The 20,315-nt window shown below is 40.7% G+C and overlaps 1 protein-coding gene across 1 annotated transcript in view; it reads right to left on the minus strand.

The window, feature by feature from the left end:
- The window catches only part of myo10l3 (myosin X, like 3), a 67,888-nt gene extending 57,420 nt beyond the window's left edge, over nucleotides 1-10,468 (minus strand). Inside the window, exon 1 of the mRNA XM_085248449.1 lies at nucleotides 10,189-10,468. Within this exon, the coding sequence (XP_085104575.1) occupies nucleotides 10,189-10,209 (21 nt within the window). The 5' untranslated portion in view covers nucleotides 10,210-10,468. The remainder of the gene's footprint in view (nucleotides 1-10,188) is intronic.
- Nucleotides 10,469-20,315: the final 9,847 nt, after the last annotated feature.

Here is a 20,315-nt window from a genome sequence, read left to right on the forward strand (position 1 = left end):
CCAAACAAAGACCAGCTGGGACACAAAGGAGCACGGGTAGCGGCTCATATTAAATCCCACAGACCTCAGTTACCTCCTGCTGCACAGCTTCCCATTCCAAGCTAGACAAACAGAGTCATATCTTTATTTGTAATCATGGGAAAGTACAGTGTGCATTTGATGATGAAGCCCAGTTGCAAGTGGGATTAATTGTGAAGAGTCGGTTAGCGGGCTCCTCTGCTTCTGGTAACCAGATGTTTTATTAGCGCCATTAAAAAGCAAAGCAGAAACGCTGCCATGACATCTCCGGCTCAAGCTAATTTCAAATTCTTAATGTTGCACGTCACTCAGCATGTGTAGCACTGCTGAGGCAGAACCAGCTGACAATAGTAATCTGACTCCACCAAAACAGGCTGCACGCCAACCTCCCATCATGCCTTTTGACACAGAGACCACTCAGGCTGAATGATGTGATCCTGGAGCTGGAGGCTTAAGTTTCAGCAGCTTGTATAAAGACATCCAGCTCAAGGATTTGCTAATGAATGTCCCTTAAATATTTAAGGTCATACACAGTACAAGGTGCCACGGCTCTTTCTCTGCCGTCTGGCATGTATCAGGTGATCCTATTAGAGAGAACAAGAGAAAGCTAATTAACTCAGCCCGACTTGGACTCGGCTGAACAATTAGTTATGATAAGCTACTTTCTTGGATCATAAAGTGGTTTTGGGGAATGGTGAACGAACGGCTGCCCTGCAGGTAGGACCGATGCCTGAGAACCTCCAGCTCGAATCCTGACAAGCATATCAGTTGTTGTTGTGCTCACATGTGGAGGAGGATAAAGTTAGCAGTGGAACATGTGCAGCAGCAACATATTCGACTAAAAGGAATATGTTTCCGTTCTCCCTTTTCTACTTCACCTTTCAAAGAATTAATGTGGCGATTAACGCTAATAACAATCTGGTTTGCAATCATGCTTGTTTAAAATCAACACAAAACTCGAGCTCTTGATTAATCTCATTTAGATTTCTCTCCATCATTTTTATGGATAGAAGTGTAATCCAGTGCTGCATTTACACCTCAGAGATTAAGACTGCATTAGCATAACAAACAGAGTCACAAGGTTGTGTCGCTACCACTGTGCAGACAGATGTGCAGTCCAGAGCATTGACGGGATCTGTAGCATTTAATAAGGTCAAGCAGCAAATTGGTACTTGCACGCTAATGCTGTGCACTTTCACAGAAACCAGTGCAATAATTGTTCAACAGAAAATATGCTATTAGTTATTTATGTTGGAATCATTGAAACGAACTTTTCAAAAAGAATTTTTTCTTCCTGTCAGAACTAAAAGTAAACATATTTGTAGGAGTGGGTGGTTTGCTGGGATATCAGCTGAAACATAGATGTTTATAACCATTAAAATATATATATTTTTAAAAACCAGCACATCACTTTGTAGCAGAGCACAGCCAAATTTTAGGAGTTGTAATGGTATCTCCTGAACATCGGGTGAGTGGGATGAGTGGGAGTCTTCCAAGTGGATGGTGAGATTAATAAGTAGGACTAGGCAGCTGGAGGGGGAAACTGGGCAAAGCTCCCTCTGGGTTTTTGAGCAGAAGACTTTCCAGTAGGTTAAACCACTGTCTCCTGTATATCCTACAAACAGCAAGGCCCATGCTTAACTGCAGTTTCTTTACCCTCATAAACACAAGACGCTACTTATTTATTACCTTATTACAGTATACCTGAGAATTATTTTAATTTATACAACATGTTTAGTGTGTAAATGTGTGTGAAAATAAATGTATCTACTTGTGAACAGCTTCACTCAAAGGGAGGTAATTTAATTCAAGGGTTTTTCAGCAGCGGTTGTTGCAGCACAAAGGAAAAATCCTCCGTTGCACAGATTTTCCAAGGATTCATGTCTCGGCACATGCCTTTTATGTCTTCGTCTTTCTTTGTTACCTCGTTGCAACTACACAGTCTGCCTGCCGCACACGTTACAGCCTACGACCCCCAGCCAGCATGGGGTGAGGGCAGGGTGTGTGACCGAGGGGAGAAATCAGAAGATTAAAAGCAACCTCTAGCATCTGTGCTAGAAGACGTATGAATTAATGATGGAGACAGCAGCTGATCAGAAATTAGCTAATGGAGGAGGAGGAGTCCCCTGGGGAACAGGGCTTTCCCTGTTTGTGATGATGTGGGGTGGGGGGCGTTGGGTCGCTGGTTGTTCTTGAATCTGAAGAACAGCCTAAACCCTGAACAGAAGAAGCTTTACACCGAGGAAAATGTTTTTGTTAACTGAGAAGGACTGTTTGAGAAGTATCCGTAGCTAAATGGAAATCAAACAGTAGTCTGTTATCACTGTCGTGCAAGCCATTATCATTATCACACTTGATGGACCTGAAAGAGATGAGTTACAATATTAATCTAACAAATATGCACAAGTCTGTGTGCACAAGCAGGATTAAGTGAGTGTGTCTTTTTTGTGTCCAAGTGTGTTTGGTAGTCCATTTATCTGTCAGTCAGCAGATACACACTGTCTGCAAAGGCGGGGTTCGAGGGCACCACCCTGTCATCCATTGACAGCGTTAATCTGTTGTGTTGCTAATGAGTGTATTGAGGAGAATTTGAATAACAAATTGTGTCTTCGGGAGCGAAAGGGGAAGAAGAGAAACACTTGAATCTCTGCCACATACTCCAGGCACAGTGTCGCGTTTTACCTCCTTATCCTGTGCAAACATATTTTCACTCCACTGCTGATCAAAGCGTGCGCCCTGATCCTGGGTGCACACAGTGGAATAGGTTACAGGACGGGGCAAATAGGCAACGAATGATGTGATTACTGCAGGTTTGATTGGATTTCCAGCAAAGCTTGATGACTTGGAATATCTACCGAGCCACATGCCAGCATCTCGCCCGTCTGGCATCTGCATACCTCTGTTATTCGTCTGATAGCTATGGGGTCACACAGCAGGAAACCCAGAGGTACTCGAGGAATGCTGCTCAGTCAGTGTTGTGTTTGAGAGTGTGAGACGTGTGGGGCACGGTAAGCAAAGTGGTAGCTTACAAAGCAGCCCGGCTACTGTTACGCTGCCATTGACCTTGTAGCTCATGCTGTCCACACTGATTACTAGAAACTCTCCTATCTTCAGCATTTTATTATTTTGAGTGTTTCATACTGAAGCTATTTATGGTTTGATCAAATCCAATTTGGCAATGATAAGCTGCACATTAGTGATACTGTCGATGTTAAAGTCACTGTTAGGACTCTGTAAGCAAATAAAATAAATGTAGTTTTAACCTCTGTCACAAGTGAATTTATTTACATGTCCTGAGTCTAAAAACCTGCAAGGATATTGTTTCACTTTTAAAAATGGTGCTGATTTAGCGCCTGCAGAAACAGTACCACCTGTGTAATGAATTGTGAAAAGCTTCATGAAACACTCCCGCAGCATTATCCTTAAAACAAATGTTACCCATCCAGCAGGAGCTGATGATATGATAGCAACAAACATAAAAGACTCAGAATAAAATAATAAGCTGCCTTTAATCTGAGTTTACAACTTGTAACTGCAATTAACCTCCAAATTGTCACTAGTGACGTGCAACCATTCTCTGTACTTTTCTTCTTGAAATATGCCCTTAAACTTTTATTTGAACTGCATCACATGCTTACAATGCACATTTTACTTTTACCAGTACACGCCCATGCTATGGTATTGTCTGGTCTGTGATTTTCGTCAGCTGCTAGGTGATTGCTAGGCAGCATGATGACATCACAGCACATAATGCATAATTCAAGTTTTGTGGCTATAAATTAGATGCTACTGTCATGACATTGAAATGATACGATGCTATTAGGAGGTGCATAAACGCTACAAATGGGTCATTTTAACCTGTTGGTAAGTGGTTGCTAAGCAACATGATGGCATCATAATATAGATAAGAACCTTCAGGGAGCTAAGATGTACTTGCGTGCCAGTCTTGGTTGCTCAGCTCCTGATGGTGTTGGAGGAATTTGCGGGCAAACGAGCAGACAGGGATTTTGTGTGTTATAGTCAGATGTATAATTTATAACAGGAAAGAGGGAGGACTGGAGGTCAGGATGAAGAAACTTTGGCCAAAACTATTAGATCCACTGGTCGCGCAGCATTTCAACAGCACACAGACTGATTCCAATCAGAAATCCCAGAACAAATATGAGTGAAACTGCTCAAACCTCTCCTTGGATTGTGGCGAGTGTTTCTTATACAAAGCAGGGGGATGAAGTATGTTTAGCAGTGCGTTCAAGTGGCAGAGATAAACACACAGAGAGTCCTAAAAACACGGGACATTCCTCCTCATGTTAGTCTCAGCTTCTCAGCATATCATCCTACAAAAAGCCCCGGGCCTCTAACCACACACACACACACTTATAATAAAACACACTTAGAGTGGATGGGAAAGCTAACATGTCATGACTGTGGATTGTGCCATGCTGTGCTGTTTTCTCCAGTCAGGCTCTTCACACCACGGCAAGCTAGGCTCATGCAGAGTGGGATGTGTACTCGAACTCTACAGGGTGCTCACCCCTGTAATTAGTCCTGGAATTACAGCTATAGCATTAATCGCTTCACGAGAATCAACAAATTTTACTGTTTTTAAAAAAAAAAAAAATTCACCTCAGGCTATATTCACATATGGTAGTTGCAATGTGTTTAACCTAAACTCACAGGATGGTGTAGCTTAGAAACACGCATACTCCATCCCATAATAGGCTGACTCTGTGCAGCGTAATCATAGGGGACTAAAAAAGGAAAGTCAACATCTGGACTGGGAGCAGTAAATCACAGGTTGGCTGTTATTAAGCTGCCAGACGAAACCTTGGAACCCAGGGGATTTAAGCGACACTCATTACCATCTCACTATGTCCATCAGGTCGGCCAGTCAAGGTGAAAGACAACAAACACTTTTTTTTAAATTTTTTGCATGAGGGAAAGCGACAATAATCTTTAATTTTGTCTGTGTAAAAATCTCAAATCCTGCACACAAATCTGATTTGTCTTTGGATTTGAGTCGTCCACCTTTACCTCACGGAGATGTACTGAAAATCATTTTGAGATATGAATGACAGAAGGGACTGCATGCCTGACACTTTAAACTAAACGCAGATACCACACCAGTAACATGAGCAGCCCAGGCACAGACATCCAGTCAGCCTACAATATCAACAACCCATCATTCAGAAACATCGCTGGTGACAGAAAGACGCCACTGAGATGTGAAAATAACAGTCTGGGACATTTACATATATGACATCTTTCTGGAGGCTACCCAAGAAAATCAGTGAAACTAATAAACAGTAAGAACCAGGACCTTCTTTTTACCCATGCAAGACACAACTGATACAGCTATATTTGTGGTCAGTGGAGGGGTTTGTATGTCCAAGTGATCCCAGGACCGACCCGTGGTAGGGTCTCCCCTTGACAAAATGACCCTGGGTAAGAAGCCAGACAGGGCCTGTCCTGTGTAGGGTTAACTGGTCCAACTTGTAGTACAACTTGGTCCCTGCTAAGTGAAAAAAAAAAAAGAATGGATGGATGAGTGTTAGATTTTTTGGGCGGCATTGTTTCGCATTTATTCGACAGGATTATTAGTAAGCAGGCAAGAAAGAAGGGAGAGACCAAGAGGCTCTGCCATTCAAGAAAGGGGTCCAGGTCCAAAGTTAAACCCTGCAGCCTTTCAGCCAGTCACTTACTTCCATCAGAGAATGTTTTATCATTGAATAAAGAAAGTACATAGATCAGTATGACTGTATCTTTTCAGCAGATTTGGCATATAATAGTTTGAGAGTGTTCTCTGTCATCACCGACTTACTTGCCCAAGTGCCCTGATGTGATTAATATTTCAGAGAACAGCACACCCAGAACGGCCCTGATGCACACACACAGGGAGGGCGGCAGGAAGGATGGGCGTTGGAGAGAAGATTACAAGTGATTTTTCATGTGTAGTGCCTCAACTGAGTGAGAGGTCTCTAATCATGGAGGATGGATTTGAGTCAAGTGGGTTGAAGGTCAGCTGTTAAAGGAATAGCTTGAGTGAAGCTTTGTTTGTTTTTAATTTGGGGATTTGCTAATTTGCAAAGAGTTAGATGATAAGATTGTCACCAATCACATCTATAGAAGTAGGACTACCCACTGGGGATGTCCTGGGAACCCAACCTTGGTAGCGTTTTTCCATTTGCATCACCAGTACCTAATAATGCACCGTCACCTCCTGTTGCTGTTCTTTACTTTTTTGTAATTCGACTTCATTTTTTCTCACTGTGTAGGCAGCATAGTGTCAGTAAAGCCTGAACAGTGTTAAGCGCTGCTGTTTATATGCATGGATATTTTAACAGTGCTCCCTGTGCTGCATTCAAATGGTGGCTGTATCAACATACACACTGGTTTGGACCAATCGCCTACATCACTAAGGAAATATCTACTCTATAGGACAAAAAAGATCCTCCAAACCAAGTTCTGATGAACCATGATGGCACCTCCAATAGTTACTAAAGCTGTGTGGAAGTTCCTGTGGTATTAAAGCAGCTTAAGTTCAGAAACACGTGTGCACAGAACATCACATAGAAGAAGCTTCATATAGATTGTAAAGATGTGAGAGTGGTAACTATTTCTTTCAGGTTTACAGGCAACCAAGACCACGAGAGACTCCACGCAGCAACAGTTCGTCCATCATCAGGAGCTAACAGACAGGAAGAGACGATTCTGTGCAGTGTTATTTGTCACTGGTAAAGAAACTGTGGAAAGATGGAGATATGTTTTATTTCCACAAACACAGACGGCTTTGTCTGAAGAGCTCGGTGACATAGCGGATAAAACTAAAGTCAACAGCATGGCGTCAGCAGGAGGTTATCACAGCGCTGAGTTCCCTGTGTGATGGTCAGCGCACTGATAGACGGGGGTCAGGTTACTGCTAGACTCACAAGAATTGCAAACACAAGCTAAAGAGTTAGGAAGGGATCGGGTCAGAATATTGCAGAGCGCTGACTCCAATTTATTTCACGTTAAAACGGAAAATTCAGGAAATCGTTGAATAAGCTGTGGTCTCGAAATCCTGACGCTGCAAATCTGTAACATGATAAGAACGGATTATCCATGTTTTCTGGTGCATGGTCAGACAATGGCTGCTGGTAATTAGCTTCTGTGCTCTTGTGGTGGATTAAACCACCTCCAGATTGTTCCAAAGCTGCAGGAGTTCTGCTGTCGCACACTCAAACCGCTGCCTTAATAATACCTTCCTCTTTGTGATCATAAACAACCGGCCCCGTTAATTCACTGCAGCTCCGAAACTCTAAAGAGCCTTGTTTGAAAATCCCCTAATTTGATGTGACAATGCAGACAATAAGCACTTCAATTTTAATTACAAATGAAAACAACCGCTTAGAAGAAAAAAAGGAATGCTGGTCCCATTACATTTCCTTCCTTCCTTCTTCACATCCTAACTGTACTTCCTGGCTCTTTCCTTACTCCATCAGCCAGCTGCATGGGAGCAATGATTCTCGGCTCTTTAAAGTGGCAGCTGGAGGAAGTGACAACTGGGCAGAAAAGTGTCTGTCACCAAAGGGGGGAAAATAGTCCACCTACTACTACGGCAGGTTTGCCTTTCTCACGTTACCCATTTCACCACAGAATGCAGCCTCGGATACCGATCCACGGCCCCGACTTCAGAGATCCAGACATAAGCGACACGTAGAGCTACGAGGGACGTTTTTAGGATGGGAAGAATGTGTCTGAGGGTGAAGGGGTCAGCGGTGACGGTGTGAAACCTAAAGCCTTGCAACCGCAGCTCTACAGGATGGATGACATGCAGCCGTGACCAGGAATTTGGGAGGTCAAGGCTGGGTATTTGGGATTCCCTCTGTCAGAGTATCTTTAAGAGGAAGGAATTTGGTGTGTAATGCAATGAAGGGGTTAATGGGTGTGGAAAGGTCCTCCTTGCTTGGGTTTACAGTGTGTAGCAGCTGCTGCTATAAAGAAACTGATTACCAAGTTTAGAAAATAGCTGGGATTCAGGATGTTCTACAAAGGTATCAAGTATCTAAAGTGTGTGTGGGAGCTCACACATACAAAGGGAGGTCGCACAAAGGTATAGATAATGCTCATATTACCTGGCAAATTAATAGCCAGGAAGGAAGAGGCCCAAAGGCACAACAATGTTTCTCATATACGCTATATGAAATGGATTCTTGCATAAAACTTTTCACTGGAAAAACGGTTAAAATTAGCAGATATTGTGGATAAAGCTAAATAAACTAAATTAATTTCATAATGGAAGCTCTGATTCATCCAAATTTGGGTGTGACGTGGGCAGGGAGTTTCTCGTATGTCTGAAAAAACAAAATGTGAATATAAAGTCTGCCAAATCCAGCAGCCTTGCAGTATAAAAAAAACACCCTTCGATACTTGTGTGTTTTTGTTGGGTCACTTCCATTAGAATAACGTATTGGGTGTGGGGTAAAGGACAGTGCTGAAGGTTTTATGGTGGACAGGATGGGCCATCAGGATGAGCACACCCATGACCACTCCTCTCAGTCCACCATGATTTCTAACCCTTGTCAACGTCTCCACCTTAACAAACAGTGGCCTATGAGGAAAAGCCGATTCTAGATTAGTAACTGGCAAATTGGTAAACGTGCATATTTCTTTAATGCATGATCTGCTACAGAGTTTTGTGATGCAAAAGGTTAAAAAAGATGTGCTCCTATCTACACAGTTCCAGCTTTATACAACCACGACATTCACAGCAAAGACACATCCATATGATTTATCCTGGTGCACTTGTTTATAGAGTTGAGTTTAATCCTTATCTTAATTCACTTCCAGAATTCCTGCTTAATTAAATCCAAGCTGTGGCACTGTGGAGTTCAAGACCCTGGCATCTTTCCATGACACCGAAATTCACTTGAAAACCAGGACAGGTCAGTCATTCCCTCTAACACAGCTCAGACCGGAGATGTGAAACAGCAGGTAGAGATAAATATATATTTTTATGCTGTTGTTGTCCATTAGTGGTCTGTTACAGAGACTCAGTTTAATTTTAACAGTAAAAAAAGCAGCAGTAAGTACAACGAAGTCAAACCAATATGTATTTTAGCTTAAAATTTTAAAACACTGCAAATGAATGCAGTCAAGTCCAAAGACAACCTAACAAATCAAGTAGAATGAAATATAACCTACCCCAAAAAACATACACCTATTTGGAGCAAATACTACAGGATGTCTTGCTCTGTTGGTAAAGGTCAACAGACACAAACCAGATTAAAACTGAGCTGAAATAATAACCTTCCTCTTCGCAGCATATCACTGTAATAAAAGCAGATTATGAGTCAAAATCCAGCTCTCCTCCATCTGCTCGCTACACAGTCGGTGTGTGCAGCAAATTATTGAAAGCTACACTCGAAGCTGCTGAATTTATTATTGTATGACTGAAGTCACTGAAAAATAGAAATGCATCGATAATTGTCCAATCAGCATTAAACCTGCCTTTGCAAAGAAAAGTGTATGGAGCACCTCCTGCATGCTGAAACTTCTGTGAGTCACAGCATCACTGAGGGGCATGGCTGATAGGGAGGTACAGAAGTAGAGGATGGGAGGAGATTCACTCCCCTGTACTCCATCTGTCTTCTCTGTGAGTGTGTGTGCCCTCCTCTGAGTCAGAGGGGCATGACAAATCAGACCTAAAGCCAGCCTGGCTTTCACCTACATCAGAGTGTGCTGCTCTCTGGACTGATTGGCAGATGACACATCCAGCTCAGCAGTCACTGCATTGAGAGTTGCATTGTGTAGCCTCTAATTAAAGCTACACACAGGTTTCCCTGAGAAGCTGTAGTAGTTTTTGTCAGGGCAGACATTTGTATGACTAAGAGGCTTCTGTGGACAGTGAGGTTGCCACTCTGGCTCCATCCTGTAGAGGTATAGGACACATGAGCGGCTGATAAAGGATCACAAAGACCGCAGAATACATCATAATAAGGGCTGCTTTTACAGGGGTGTGAAAATCATGAAGTGGTCTGAACCCATCCCGCATTTATAAAAAGCTCAAAACACAGTGTGGTGAAACAAAACAAAGGAGCGTGAAGGTCTCAAAAATCCATGTAGGGCTCCAAATTAAAGCAAAGAGCTACTAAAAAGTATTCATACCGCTATAGAGAAAGCAGGCGAACTCACCTCTAAAAAGGAAGTATTCATCTTAACCAGTGCTCGACCTCACGGCTCTTTGTAGTCTGACTTCAGGGTACCACAGCTGAGGAGGAGAGCGGGCTGTATTCCCAAATTATTCCCATCCGCTTCGGTAAGATAATAAAATCTTTTCTCTTTTTTTCCGGATACTTGCTCACAACTCTGTGCCAGTCATGAAACGAGTCATTCTGCTCTCTGATTTTCGGACACTTTCGGACTTGTTTTCTGAAGTGTCCCGACAAGCCGCTGTGGAGCTGCCTGCGCCGTTTCTGCTGTCTACTCATTTCAATGGACCCGGCATATTATGCAGGGAGGAGGAGCCTGCTGAGCCACAGCCCTCCCATCAGCATACGCCCTCTTTGTTCATGTTTCTACAGATTTTAAAAGGATGTGCACATGTATCCAACATACCAGGTTTTTGCTTAAAAAGGTTTATTATAGCACAGCAGGCCTAATATGAATCTACTTCTATGTATATCTAGGGTGAGACTGAGTCTGAGTCATTATTTTGCTTCCTGGAAAAAATATACAGAGAAGAAAGAAGCAGATCAGGAGGAGTAAGTTGGTTTTATTTTTGCAGATGTCTTAAAAAAAATCTTTCCGATAAAATGAGCATTTTATGATTATTTGATTTGAGGACCTTCTTATTAGACTCATATGTTTCCATCGCCAAGTAAAAACTGTAAAGCATATTGAGCACTGAATGCACAACTGGGCTGTCAGTCTTCTATTCTTCAATGCGTTTTTCTTTCTTTCTTTTTCTTTACCTAAGAGTCACTGACAGATGAAGAAGCTATGAGGTCAAACGGGTACAAATACGTAAAGGCCCCACATTCATCCTATGAAGAACCAAAGCATGCATTCCCTTTCATTTTGGCACATTTTGGTTGTATTTTAGTAATTTTGCATGCCTTTGCAGCCGTTCTTTGTCTCTTGTGAAGTCGGTTTGTGTGGTTTTTGCTGTTTTGCATCTGGTATTGTTGCTGTCTGTCTGATTTGGGTTGTTTTACATTTTGCTGTAGTCGGTTTGTTTCTAATTTCAGCTCTGGGGCTTTTGTTTTAATGGTCATCTTATGGTCTCATTTTCTAAACACTAATCAGCTCCCTAATGTGGTGTTTGTTTGTATTTGTTTATTTTTAAGGGTATGCATTTGTTGCAGTTTTTCTACTGGCACTGAATTTGAAAAATATTCAAATACCTCATCACGCCGGGTGATTCATCATCTCCTTACTCTCACTTTATTTTTTTTAAGGATTTATATTCAAGCTGTCATACTGTTAAGATAAATAAAAATATATTTATATGTGTCATGGTGCCAAATTTAAAAATGGGTAGCCAGTGTGTCTTAGCAGCTCATTCTTTTGGTTTTCTTTTGGTTCACAAATCAATAATAATAAATAATGAATAGATACATTTTATAAATAAATAATGATATGAAATGATGTATCGGTGATTGACGGGGTCCTCAGCAGCCATTTATAAAATCACAGACAGCTGCTTTACAGTCTCAACACAAAAATCATTTTCTTCTTTGTATTATTTGTTGAAATCAAACAATGGATGTGCATTTTGCAGCTCATGTACTGCCTTTGCTAACAGGTATGATAACACCAGATAGACGAATATGTTACTCTATACTGAGCAGTCATGCAACAGCCCCAGACTGCAAACTGTATGCAGTCTGTTATATAATAGATGCTTGCTGTGTGATATGGCAGAATGTTTTGGTCAGTCTCCTGATTTGATAGTGTTGTTCTCACAGCTTAAAATTATTTTATAATTTTACTTTGAAGCTCATTCTCTTTTTAAAAAAACTTTTGAAACACCATGTTTTCAGAGATGGAGCTATATTACCACTGATTAGTGAGTTTACTACACAGTATTTTAAAGTAACATATATGGGATGTTCAAACATTTCTCTAAGCATTTTTGCAATACCCCTCTGAGAAAACCGTATTCTTTATTTGTACCTTTAATTCACCTCAATACTAGTGGCAAAATCTACTAAATAGAGCAAAGTGCAATCCCCAAATCTTGCAAATCCTTCTCAATTTTGTCTTTCAGTCACTAACTCAACTTTTGAGTCAAATTGGTGAATTCAATCAAAGTACATTATATGTACTGATCAGCCTTTCTGGCTCCTAATATGTCAAAATGCCTATTCAGCATTTCTGTTGCATTAGATTATACAAGCCTGTTGTTGGTAGTCAGTTAGTTAGTTGGTACTTATTAATCAAAAGGTTAAGAGCAGCTTTTATAAGAACAGTGCAGTCACTGTTTTGCGTTCCTGTAAGGATTTTCAGGGAGTAATACTTGAACAATCCCATTGTTGTGCCAAAGCTAGTTTACCGCTCACAGACACTTTGACTGGAGGTGATTATACCCTCTCACAATCACCTGACACACACATGGGGGCCACCGGGTGCCCTGACTCTCTGCTGTACAGCCCAGGTGAATCATTATGCACACCAAACAGATTCTCTCTGTCTGACTCAGAGCAATTTTACCTGTTTCTGGATAATTATTCCTAACCTGCATCCTTTCCTGATAAAAATAATAAAGCAGTAAATATCACAGCTACAGCACGAGTGTTTGCTAAGACGTAAAACCTTTATTAGATGTGTTAAACACACATTTAATGTGGGTCAGTACATGTCCCAAAGAGGAAAAAGCAGTTCTGAACTTAACAAAGGGGGCTTGCTGAGGATATGCAGCACTAAACCACAATTAAACTCACTGCTTTTTAAACTACATAACAACAGTGGAAGAATTACTCTTTGAGACAGCCGACTATGCTTACTGTCTGCATGAACAAAGAGAACAAAACATCCATTTGGTTATCACGATCCCCAAACAGACTGGGGGGAAGGGACAGGTAAGACCTGCTGTTCTTGACCCCTGATATGGACTCAGCCAGCTGATTTGGTCCTTTGGTGTTGGTGCAGATGAGGTTAGAGAAAAAATTGACTTTGGTTAGTTAAAAGAGAGTCAAAACACTCCCTTTTAGCTCTTTAAGTTTCTAGTTAACAGTAAGAAAAAAAAGATTCATTCTAAAAATCACACTTTTGGAATGGGGATTTGTTTTCTTTAAATCTTCAGGCTTTCAATGTCAGCCTCAGGAAGGCATTTGGATACATTATTTCATCACAGTTTATATCTGCATTTAAAAAAGTTTTCCATCCATCCATTCGCTTCCGCTTATCCTTTTCAGGGTCGCGGGGGGCGCTGGAGCCTATCCCAGCTGTCACAGGGCGAGAGGCAGGGTACACCCTGGACAGGTCGCCAGTCTGTCGCAGGGCTAACACACAGGGACAGACAACCATTCACACTCACATTCATTCACACATTCACACCTAGTGGCAATTTGGATTATCCAATTAACCTATCCCCACAAGCTGCATGTCTTTGGACGGTTAAAAAGGTTTTATCATAGAAAAATCCTACATACCAAGTGGAACACCAGGCATACCAGGAAGGGGCCAATGATCAGCTGAGCTATGAAATGTATACTAAACGTTTGCTTTAATGGTGAAATTATGTTTATCTATAGAAGCCTGTTTACTCCTCTCTCTGGGTTTTTTTTTATCATGTAAAATTTATAAAAGGCAGGAAGAATACCCAGTGTTTAAGCATCTGTTTAGTGCTTTATTTTACAAGCTTTACAGCTCTTCTTTACAAGCTATGTCCCCATATCCTGCTCTTACAGTGCGTGGTCCACGGAAGTAAAGATCAGTGGACACAAATGACCACATGCAGTAGCACCATCAGACAGGGCCAGAGCAATATATACTTCATGCATGAAAGCCATGGGCTGCACTTAAAAGGTACCAAGTCATGTGACCATTTCAGATCTGTCGATTGGCCCTGTTATATAAACATCTGGTTAGTTGTGAAAATAAAGCATCACACGTGAGGAACTGTGTTTTTGAAAGGTTAATTGGAGATAGAGTCTATGATGAGCCCCCCAACCCCCACTAGTGGGAATGACCTCAGGCAAAGTCATTCAGGTCAGGTGAAGGATCCTTTTGTAGCTTCGTGTCAAATAATGGACAAGTCGGGATTGAATGCATGCGATGGAGGTCCCAGTGATGGGGGATGACTGATGATCCTCTCTATAGCCACAGGCTGTTAGTCACAACCAGACCAGGCTAATCACTTAACTGGAGCTGCTTTGATTATGTAAAAAACCTCCACCCATAAATTGATGAGTAAACAGTGCAGCTAAACAACAAGCGCGATGAACCCTGGGTTATCGTCAGCTGGAAATATCACTGGTGTCTGACCTACAAATACTATGTTGTGTTAACTAAGAGCAGGTTTGAAATCTGTGAAATTAGCACAGTTTATATAATAGTGAAAACTGAATATATTACTAATGATAATACCAAGTCATACGCTTACCTTAGACACTTTGCACTGGTATGAGAAGTAATACTATAAAATTAGGCCTAAAGACAAATCAAAAACCAAAAGCAAAGTGGCCAAAATTGACCAAACTTAAGTGAAGAAAGACATGAAAGTCCTAAAAGTAAGCTTTTATGATGTTTTCTCTTTTTTCTGTGTGAATGGTCTCGGTCATCCAGGGAACAAAGCAACAGGAAGATGGGAGTTAGGTAAAATTAATTGAATCAGAGATAGTTTAGCCAAGATGGATGGCCAAATGAAAGCAAAGACATTGAAGTAAAAATGGATCATCTAACAATATCAAACAAAGGTGATTCGATCTTTATTGTATCACACTCGTAGGCAGCATCACCTAAATGTGTAAATATGGTCGATGACAAATCCTGCTGTAGCTTTTATCAAATTATGGAACTGATCCTTGAACCTCACAGAGTCGACCGGTCTCCAACACAACGCATTACTCACAGCAATGTCAGCAACTCCTGCTGTTTTATAAAAGAGATGAAGGGACAAAAATATCCTTTAAGCGAAAACGATTTAGTTGATGTTATTATAATTGATTTTGTTACAATAAAATGTCATCGCTTTATTCTGGGTTTTTTCATAGCAAGCTTTACATAAACAGAAGGTTATTCAAATTTTTAGGAGATCAGCAATTTTCTGTTTTATCAAAACAAAAAAATGCTATAAAGTTACAGTTCTGCTGAAAAAGGTTTAAGTACCTCTCATTACTTTTTCCAAGGAGCCAGACTGGAGTTCTCTGGGCTTTCTGAAAGTTATCCAAAGTTTGTCTTTTGCAATTGGCCGCTTTTTGTGCACCTGACCATTTTCAGAAGTGTTTTTTTTATTTGTTAAGTCATTAAACACTCACCTATCAAGCATAAAACCAGCACCCAACTCAAGGGATGAACAAGTGTTGTGTCTACACATAACTCACAACTTAACGTAAAACAAAGCTTGCCAGGCATAAAATAGTAGTTTTACACCAACAAGGTAATTTCCAAACAGCTGTTAGCTGGAAATTTGGCATATCTCAATATGGTGTCCTTAAAAAAAACTCTGAGGAAACTTGACAGGTGAATAGTATCTGTAAGTCATGTCCTTAAGAAAAAAAAATAAGGCAAAAATAAAGAAAGCAGGGAGTAAAGGCTAAGGTATGCTAATTACACAAGACCTGGACTGAAAATCGGTGGCAACAGGTCTGATGGACAAATGAATCTAAATTTGAAAATTTTGGTTCAAAATGTCATCAATATGTGCAAAGGAGATCAGGTAAGAGAGTTAGAGACAGAGGTTAAATAGTGAGTGTCTCAAACTATTTGTAAAACACGGTGGAGGCTCAGTCGTGGTTTAGGACTGCACTTCAGCCTGCGATGTTGGAGATCTTGTCAAAATTGATGGAATTATGAACACATAAAAGTACTTTTTAGCATGACAATGATCCCAAACACACTGCCAATGCAGTAAAAGCATATCTGGATAGGGAAAAAAGGACATTGGGACACTTTCCATCATGGATTGACCTCCCCAGAACCCACACCTCAACATTATTGACCATTTTGGGATCATATTTACAAAGAACAGCATAAAAGGCTGAATGTTCTTCAACAGGCTTGGAGAACTATTCCTGACTACTTAAACAAGAAAGTTTACCTACAAAGTTCAGACTGTGTTGAAGAATAAAGGCTGCCATACCAAATATTGACTTTCAAGTTTGTTTGACTTGTGGAACCACTGTTTTTGCCTTATATACTGTATTTCCATGTATGTTTGCACATCTTTCAGTAGATCAGTAAACCTATTACTAATTTTTCTAACAAAATACAAAGAAATGATGGTGACTCAAAACTTTTGCACAATACTGTATAATTGAAATTCATCTGCTCCTGATCTAAACAATAAAATCAATTATGGAAAAAAAAAAATGCAGGATGTAACATTCATTCCAAGCAAGCAAATGCCTAATGGGGTCATCATTATCTTAGCTTAGCTTGTGAGCATGCTAATGTTAGCTAATTAGAAAAAAACAGACTTCCCCTGCTCAGGCTGAAAGCAATGCCATTCATTTTGCAGATACTCATTTATAAAATCAATCTGATAGCCTGATTTTATCAGGCAAAAGCAAATAATCTAATGGACTCAATGGCTGATAGTGGCGCTGGGATAGATCCCTGCTGCTTGTGTAGCTAAAGATAAAGATACAAATGAGTGTTAAAGTTTAAAGCCTGACAGCCAGTATGCTTTTAGTTAAGGGGGGTGAAAGAATTTCAGAAAGACATTCCTCGCTGTGATTAATTTGACATAATAAGCCTCACTAACAGCTATTATTGGAGCTAAAGTCCAAGCATCAGGATGTCACAATATCACCACAAGCATTCCTCAGAGCATACTTGCACCCCAAATGCATACCATACCTTCCCTGAGTTTGAGGAATGAGAGCCAACTCACTCTTCCCATGCTCCCCCCCCCACACTGTCCATTTCCTGTTTGTTTATAGAGCCTTGTGTTTCAGTACTCCCACAATATGTGACTTAATTGCTTTAAGAATCCTAGAATTTTTTTTTTCATTGATCCAAAAAGAGAGAAACTACAGGGTTACATCAGTAAAGAAATACAAACATAGCAAAGGTATTTTGTCATGGTACTTTTTTATTGTTCGTTGTTTGTTTCTCAGGACCAGATTCTCTCAGATGCCAGAGTATTATGGTTTGTGCGCCTAACGCTGACTCACTGGTCATTCAGAGCCTGAGAAAACAGGCAAGGTACATTCCTCTGTGTAGCCTGACCTCCGGACTGATATAGAGACTTCTTGGGAATTCGTTTTGTTCAGCTGTGCATGAATCACAGGCAGCTCAGCACTTAGATTGCCCCCTCGAAGGGTTGCATCACTAATCAGTGAGAATTACCATATATGTTCAGAACTGGTCATATTAGCAGTTTGTGTGTAACAAGTAAGCAAAATAACCAAACTTTATAACCATAAGCTTGAAGCTGCATTTAATAAAATATTTAAATCAGCAGTTAAAGATTGAAGAGACGAAGCATGTAAAAGATCACCTAATAAAAGTGAGATCTTCAGGTTAGCTGATAAACTATTGCAGTTAATTCAATCTCACGGCTGTGATCTCAAAAGACCAGACCCTTACTCATACTCTTCTGTGTATGAGGACCTCGGGTAAAGAAAAGTTCAAAAGTTCAGTTTATCATGGATTACCTCTTTATCTTTAAGAAGAGACAATAAAAACACACTGCGGTTAAACTGTAACAAAACAGAGGAGCTAAACAACATGCCATACCTGCCATACCCATTAACATGCCATACCTGTCACGGTCCTGGGTCTCCTGACCCAGCGTTTTTAGTTCTTTGTGATTTTTGTATTATTGTACTTGTGTGTGATTTATTCTATGGCTTCTAGTTTTGATCCCTTGCCCTTCATGTCTCTCTGTGTCCCCTCTGTTCTGTGTAATTGTGTGTCTTTGCATGTTTGAGTTTCTTGTTTTCTGTCACTCTGCATTGTGCATTATGTTCTCATGGTTGGTTTTTTGTTACTCTCTCTAGTCTAGTCTCTTGTGTTCCCAGCTGAGTATTTCCCTGTGTATTTTGGTTCTTAGACCTCTGCCTTATGGTTTATGTCTCTGTATTTCTTAGTTGCTGTCTCCACTGTGTCAAGTTCGCGTCTCTGTGTGATACTTCCTGTTTTACTTTGATGGTCCGTGTCTCATGTGAATGCGTCCTGCTTTGCTTGTCTCGTCAGTCCTGATTTCTCCCAGCTGTGCCCTCCTTCTGTGTCTCATTCCCCTCGTTACTTCCCAGTGTATTTAAACCCTGTGTTTCTCTGAGTCAGTGTCGCGTCGTCCCTCATGCTGTGTGTGGATCTCCCTGTGTGTTCTTAGTTTATGGTTTCCCAGTTTAGTCTAGTTTTGTATGTTTGTTCTACCAGCAAATAAAGCTGTGTTTTGAGTTCACCTCCCCGAGTCTGTGAGTCCTGCATTTTGGGTCCAACTCCTGCCTGCCGCACAGCGATTCATGACAATACCATGTCTAACACTGTTCTCTGGTATTTAAATTCAGTTTTATTTATTTATTTTTATCACAACAGTTGCCTCAAGACGCTTTATATTGTAAGGAACAGGTAACCACTAACCTTGACTTCTGGTCAGTGGTTCTTTCTACAATTTTATGTTAAATTTATTTATATTTATTATTAATTTTCTATAATTAAATTTTCAGTTTATCTTGTAATTTTATACATTTACTATATATGTATGCTGAGGTGTTTCCTCTTGCCTATATGGCACTGTGTTGGAATGTGAGGGGTCCAGGGGATGGGAGGTTGTTGATGATCTTAATGTACACAGCTGTATTTTGGTCTTGAGTTGATACAATATATAGAGGGAAAGGATATGAGGAAACACCTGGAAGGCAGGATAAACTTAAACATAAACTACACTACAATCTTGAAACTGAAAACTAAGAATATGCTACTTAGTTATTTAAACCATTCAGGTTTTATACCAGGTCTCTTTAAGATATGAAATATCACATGTTTAAATCACTGGTAAAGGTGTTTCTGTTTAAGATGTGTAAGATATAAAGTTGAGCAGATGATGACTTTAACTGAGAAATGGTTTTTAGTAAATCAGACAGTGGGCATAAGGTCACACAGGGGAGCTGTGGCAAAGGATTTGACACCTGATGTTGTCAGTCTTACTTCAAATAATAATAGTAATAATTCTTAAAATAAGGCCACGGATGGGCAAACTGTGCATTGATATAACTGACATTTTTGTTTTTGTTGCACTTTGTATGAAAATGATTGCTTGATACAAAATACTAATGGCGTTTTATTTTGAAAGCTTCCCCACCTCCCATAAATGCAACTCACTGACATGTTTTATGGCCCCATCACATTAATTAATTCCAAGCAAAAGCCAAGATTACCCCAGTTCATGTAAAGCTGATGGAGTTCCTAACATCAACTATTCCAAATAGACTGAAGTGGATTTTTTGGAGGTGTCATTTCAGGGGCGGTGGGGATCTGAAGACACCTGCTTCCACCAGAAACAACAAAGAGGGTTTATTCTGGGGGTAGTGGGTAGTGACAGAGGGGATGGTTCAATCTAATTACAGACTCTGGGGAGATGACTTCATTGAGATGACGCCCAGCCCTAGAGCGAGTGAGGTTTTTTTTCTGTATCTCCCATCACACCAGGGACAGGCCTGCCTAATAATTGTAGGGTAGTCTGGACTGCACCTTTAACTTGCACAGTAATTAAAAAGTGGACTCCAGTTCACTGCAAGATGATCTTGTGAGTTAAGCAGTTTCTCTAGTGTTTGTGTTATTCTAAATCCCATCTTTTAGGCTTACAATTGTGCTTCAACACCTCAGTAATTGGTATGGCCCGGAGTGCATTAGTTTGCTGGGAATTTTTTTATGGTTTGAACATCAATTTTCCACAAGAGAGGGGGGGTGCAAAGATGGGATGCTGACAGGCTTTCCTCAGGCACTACCATGCTCATAACCAAATTATAAGCCCATGCACGTCATTCTTCCGTTCATTCCCAGGGCAATCGACAGCATCTGACAGTGGGCTAATGAGCCACAGAGTCCTATCTGTAGCTGAGATCAGCTGCCATTAGCAATTGTGATGGCCCCCTTTTCAATTTTCTCAGAATTGACACTAATGAAAGAAGAGGCAGGAAATGACA

Source organism: Mchenga conophoros, linkage group LG16 (assembly GCF_057382185.1).
Source record: "Mchenga conophoros isolate Kocher_MC1m ecotype Shallow Benthic linkage group LG16, M_conophoros_male_GT1.1, whole genome shotgun sequence".
Classification (NCBI taxonomy): domain Eukaryota; kingdom Metazoa; phylum Chordata; class Actinopteri; order Cichliformes; family Cichlidae; genus Mchenga; species Mchenga conophoros.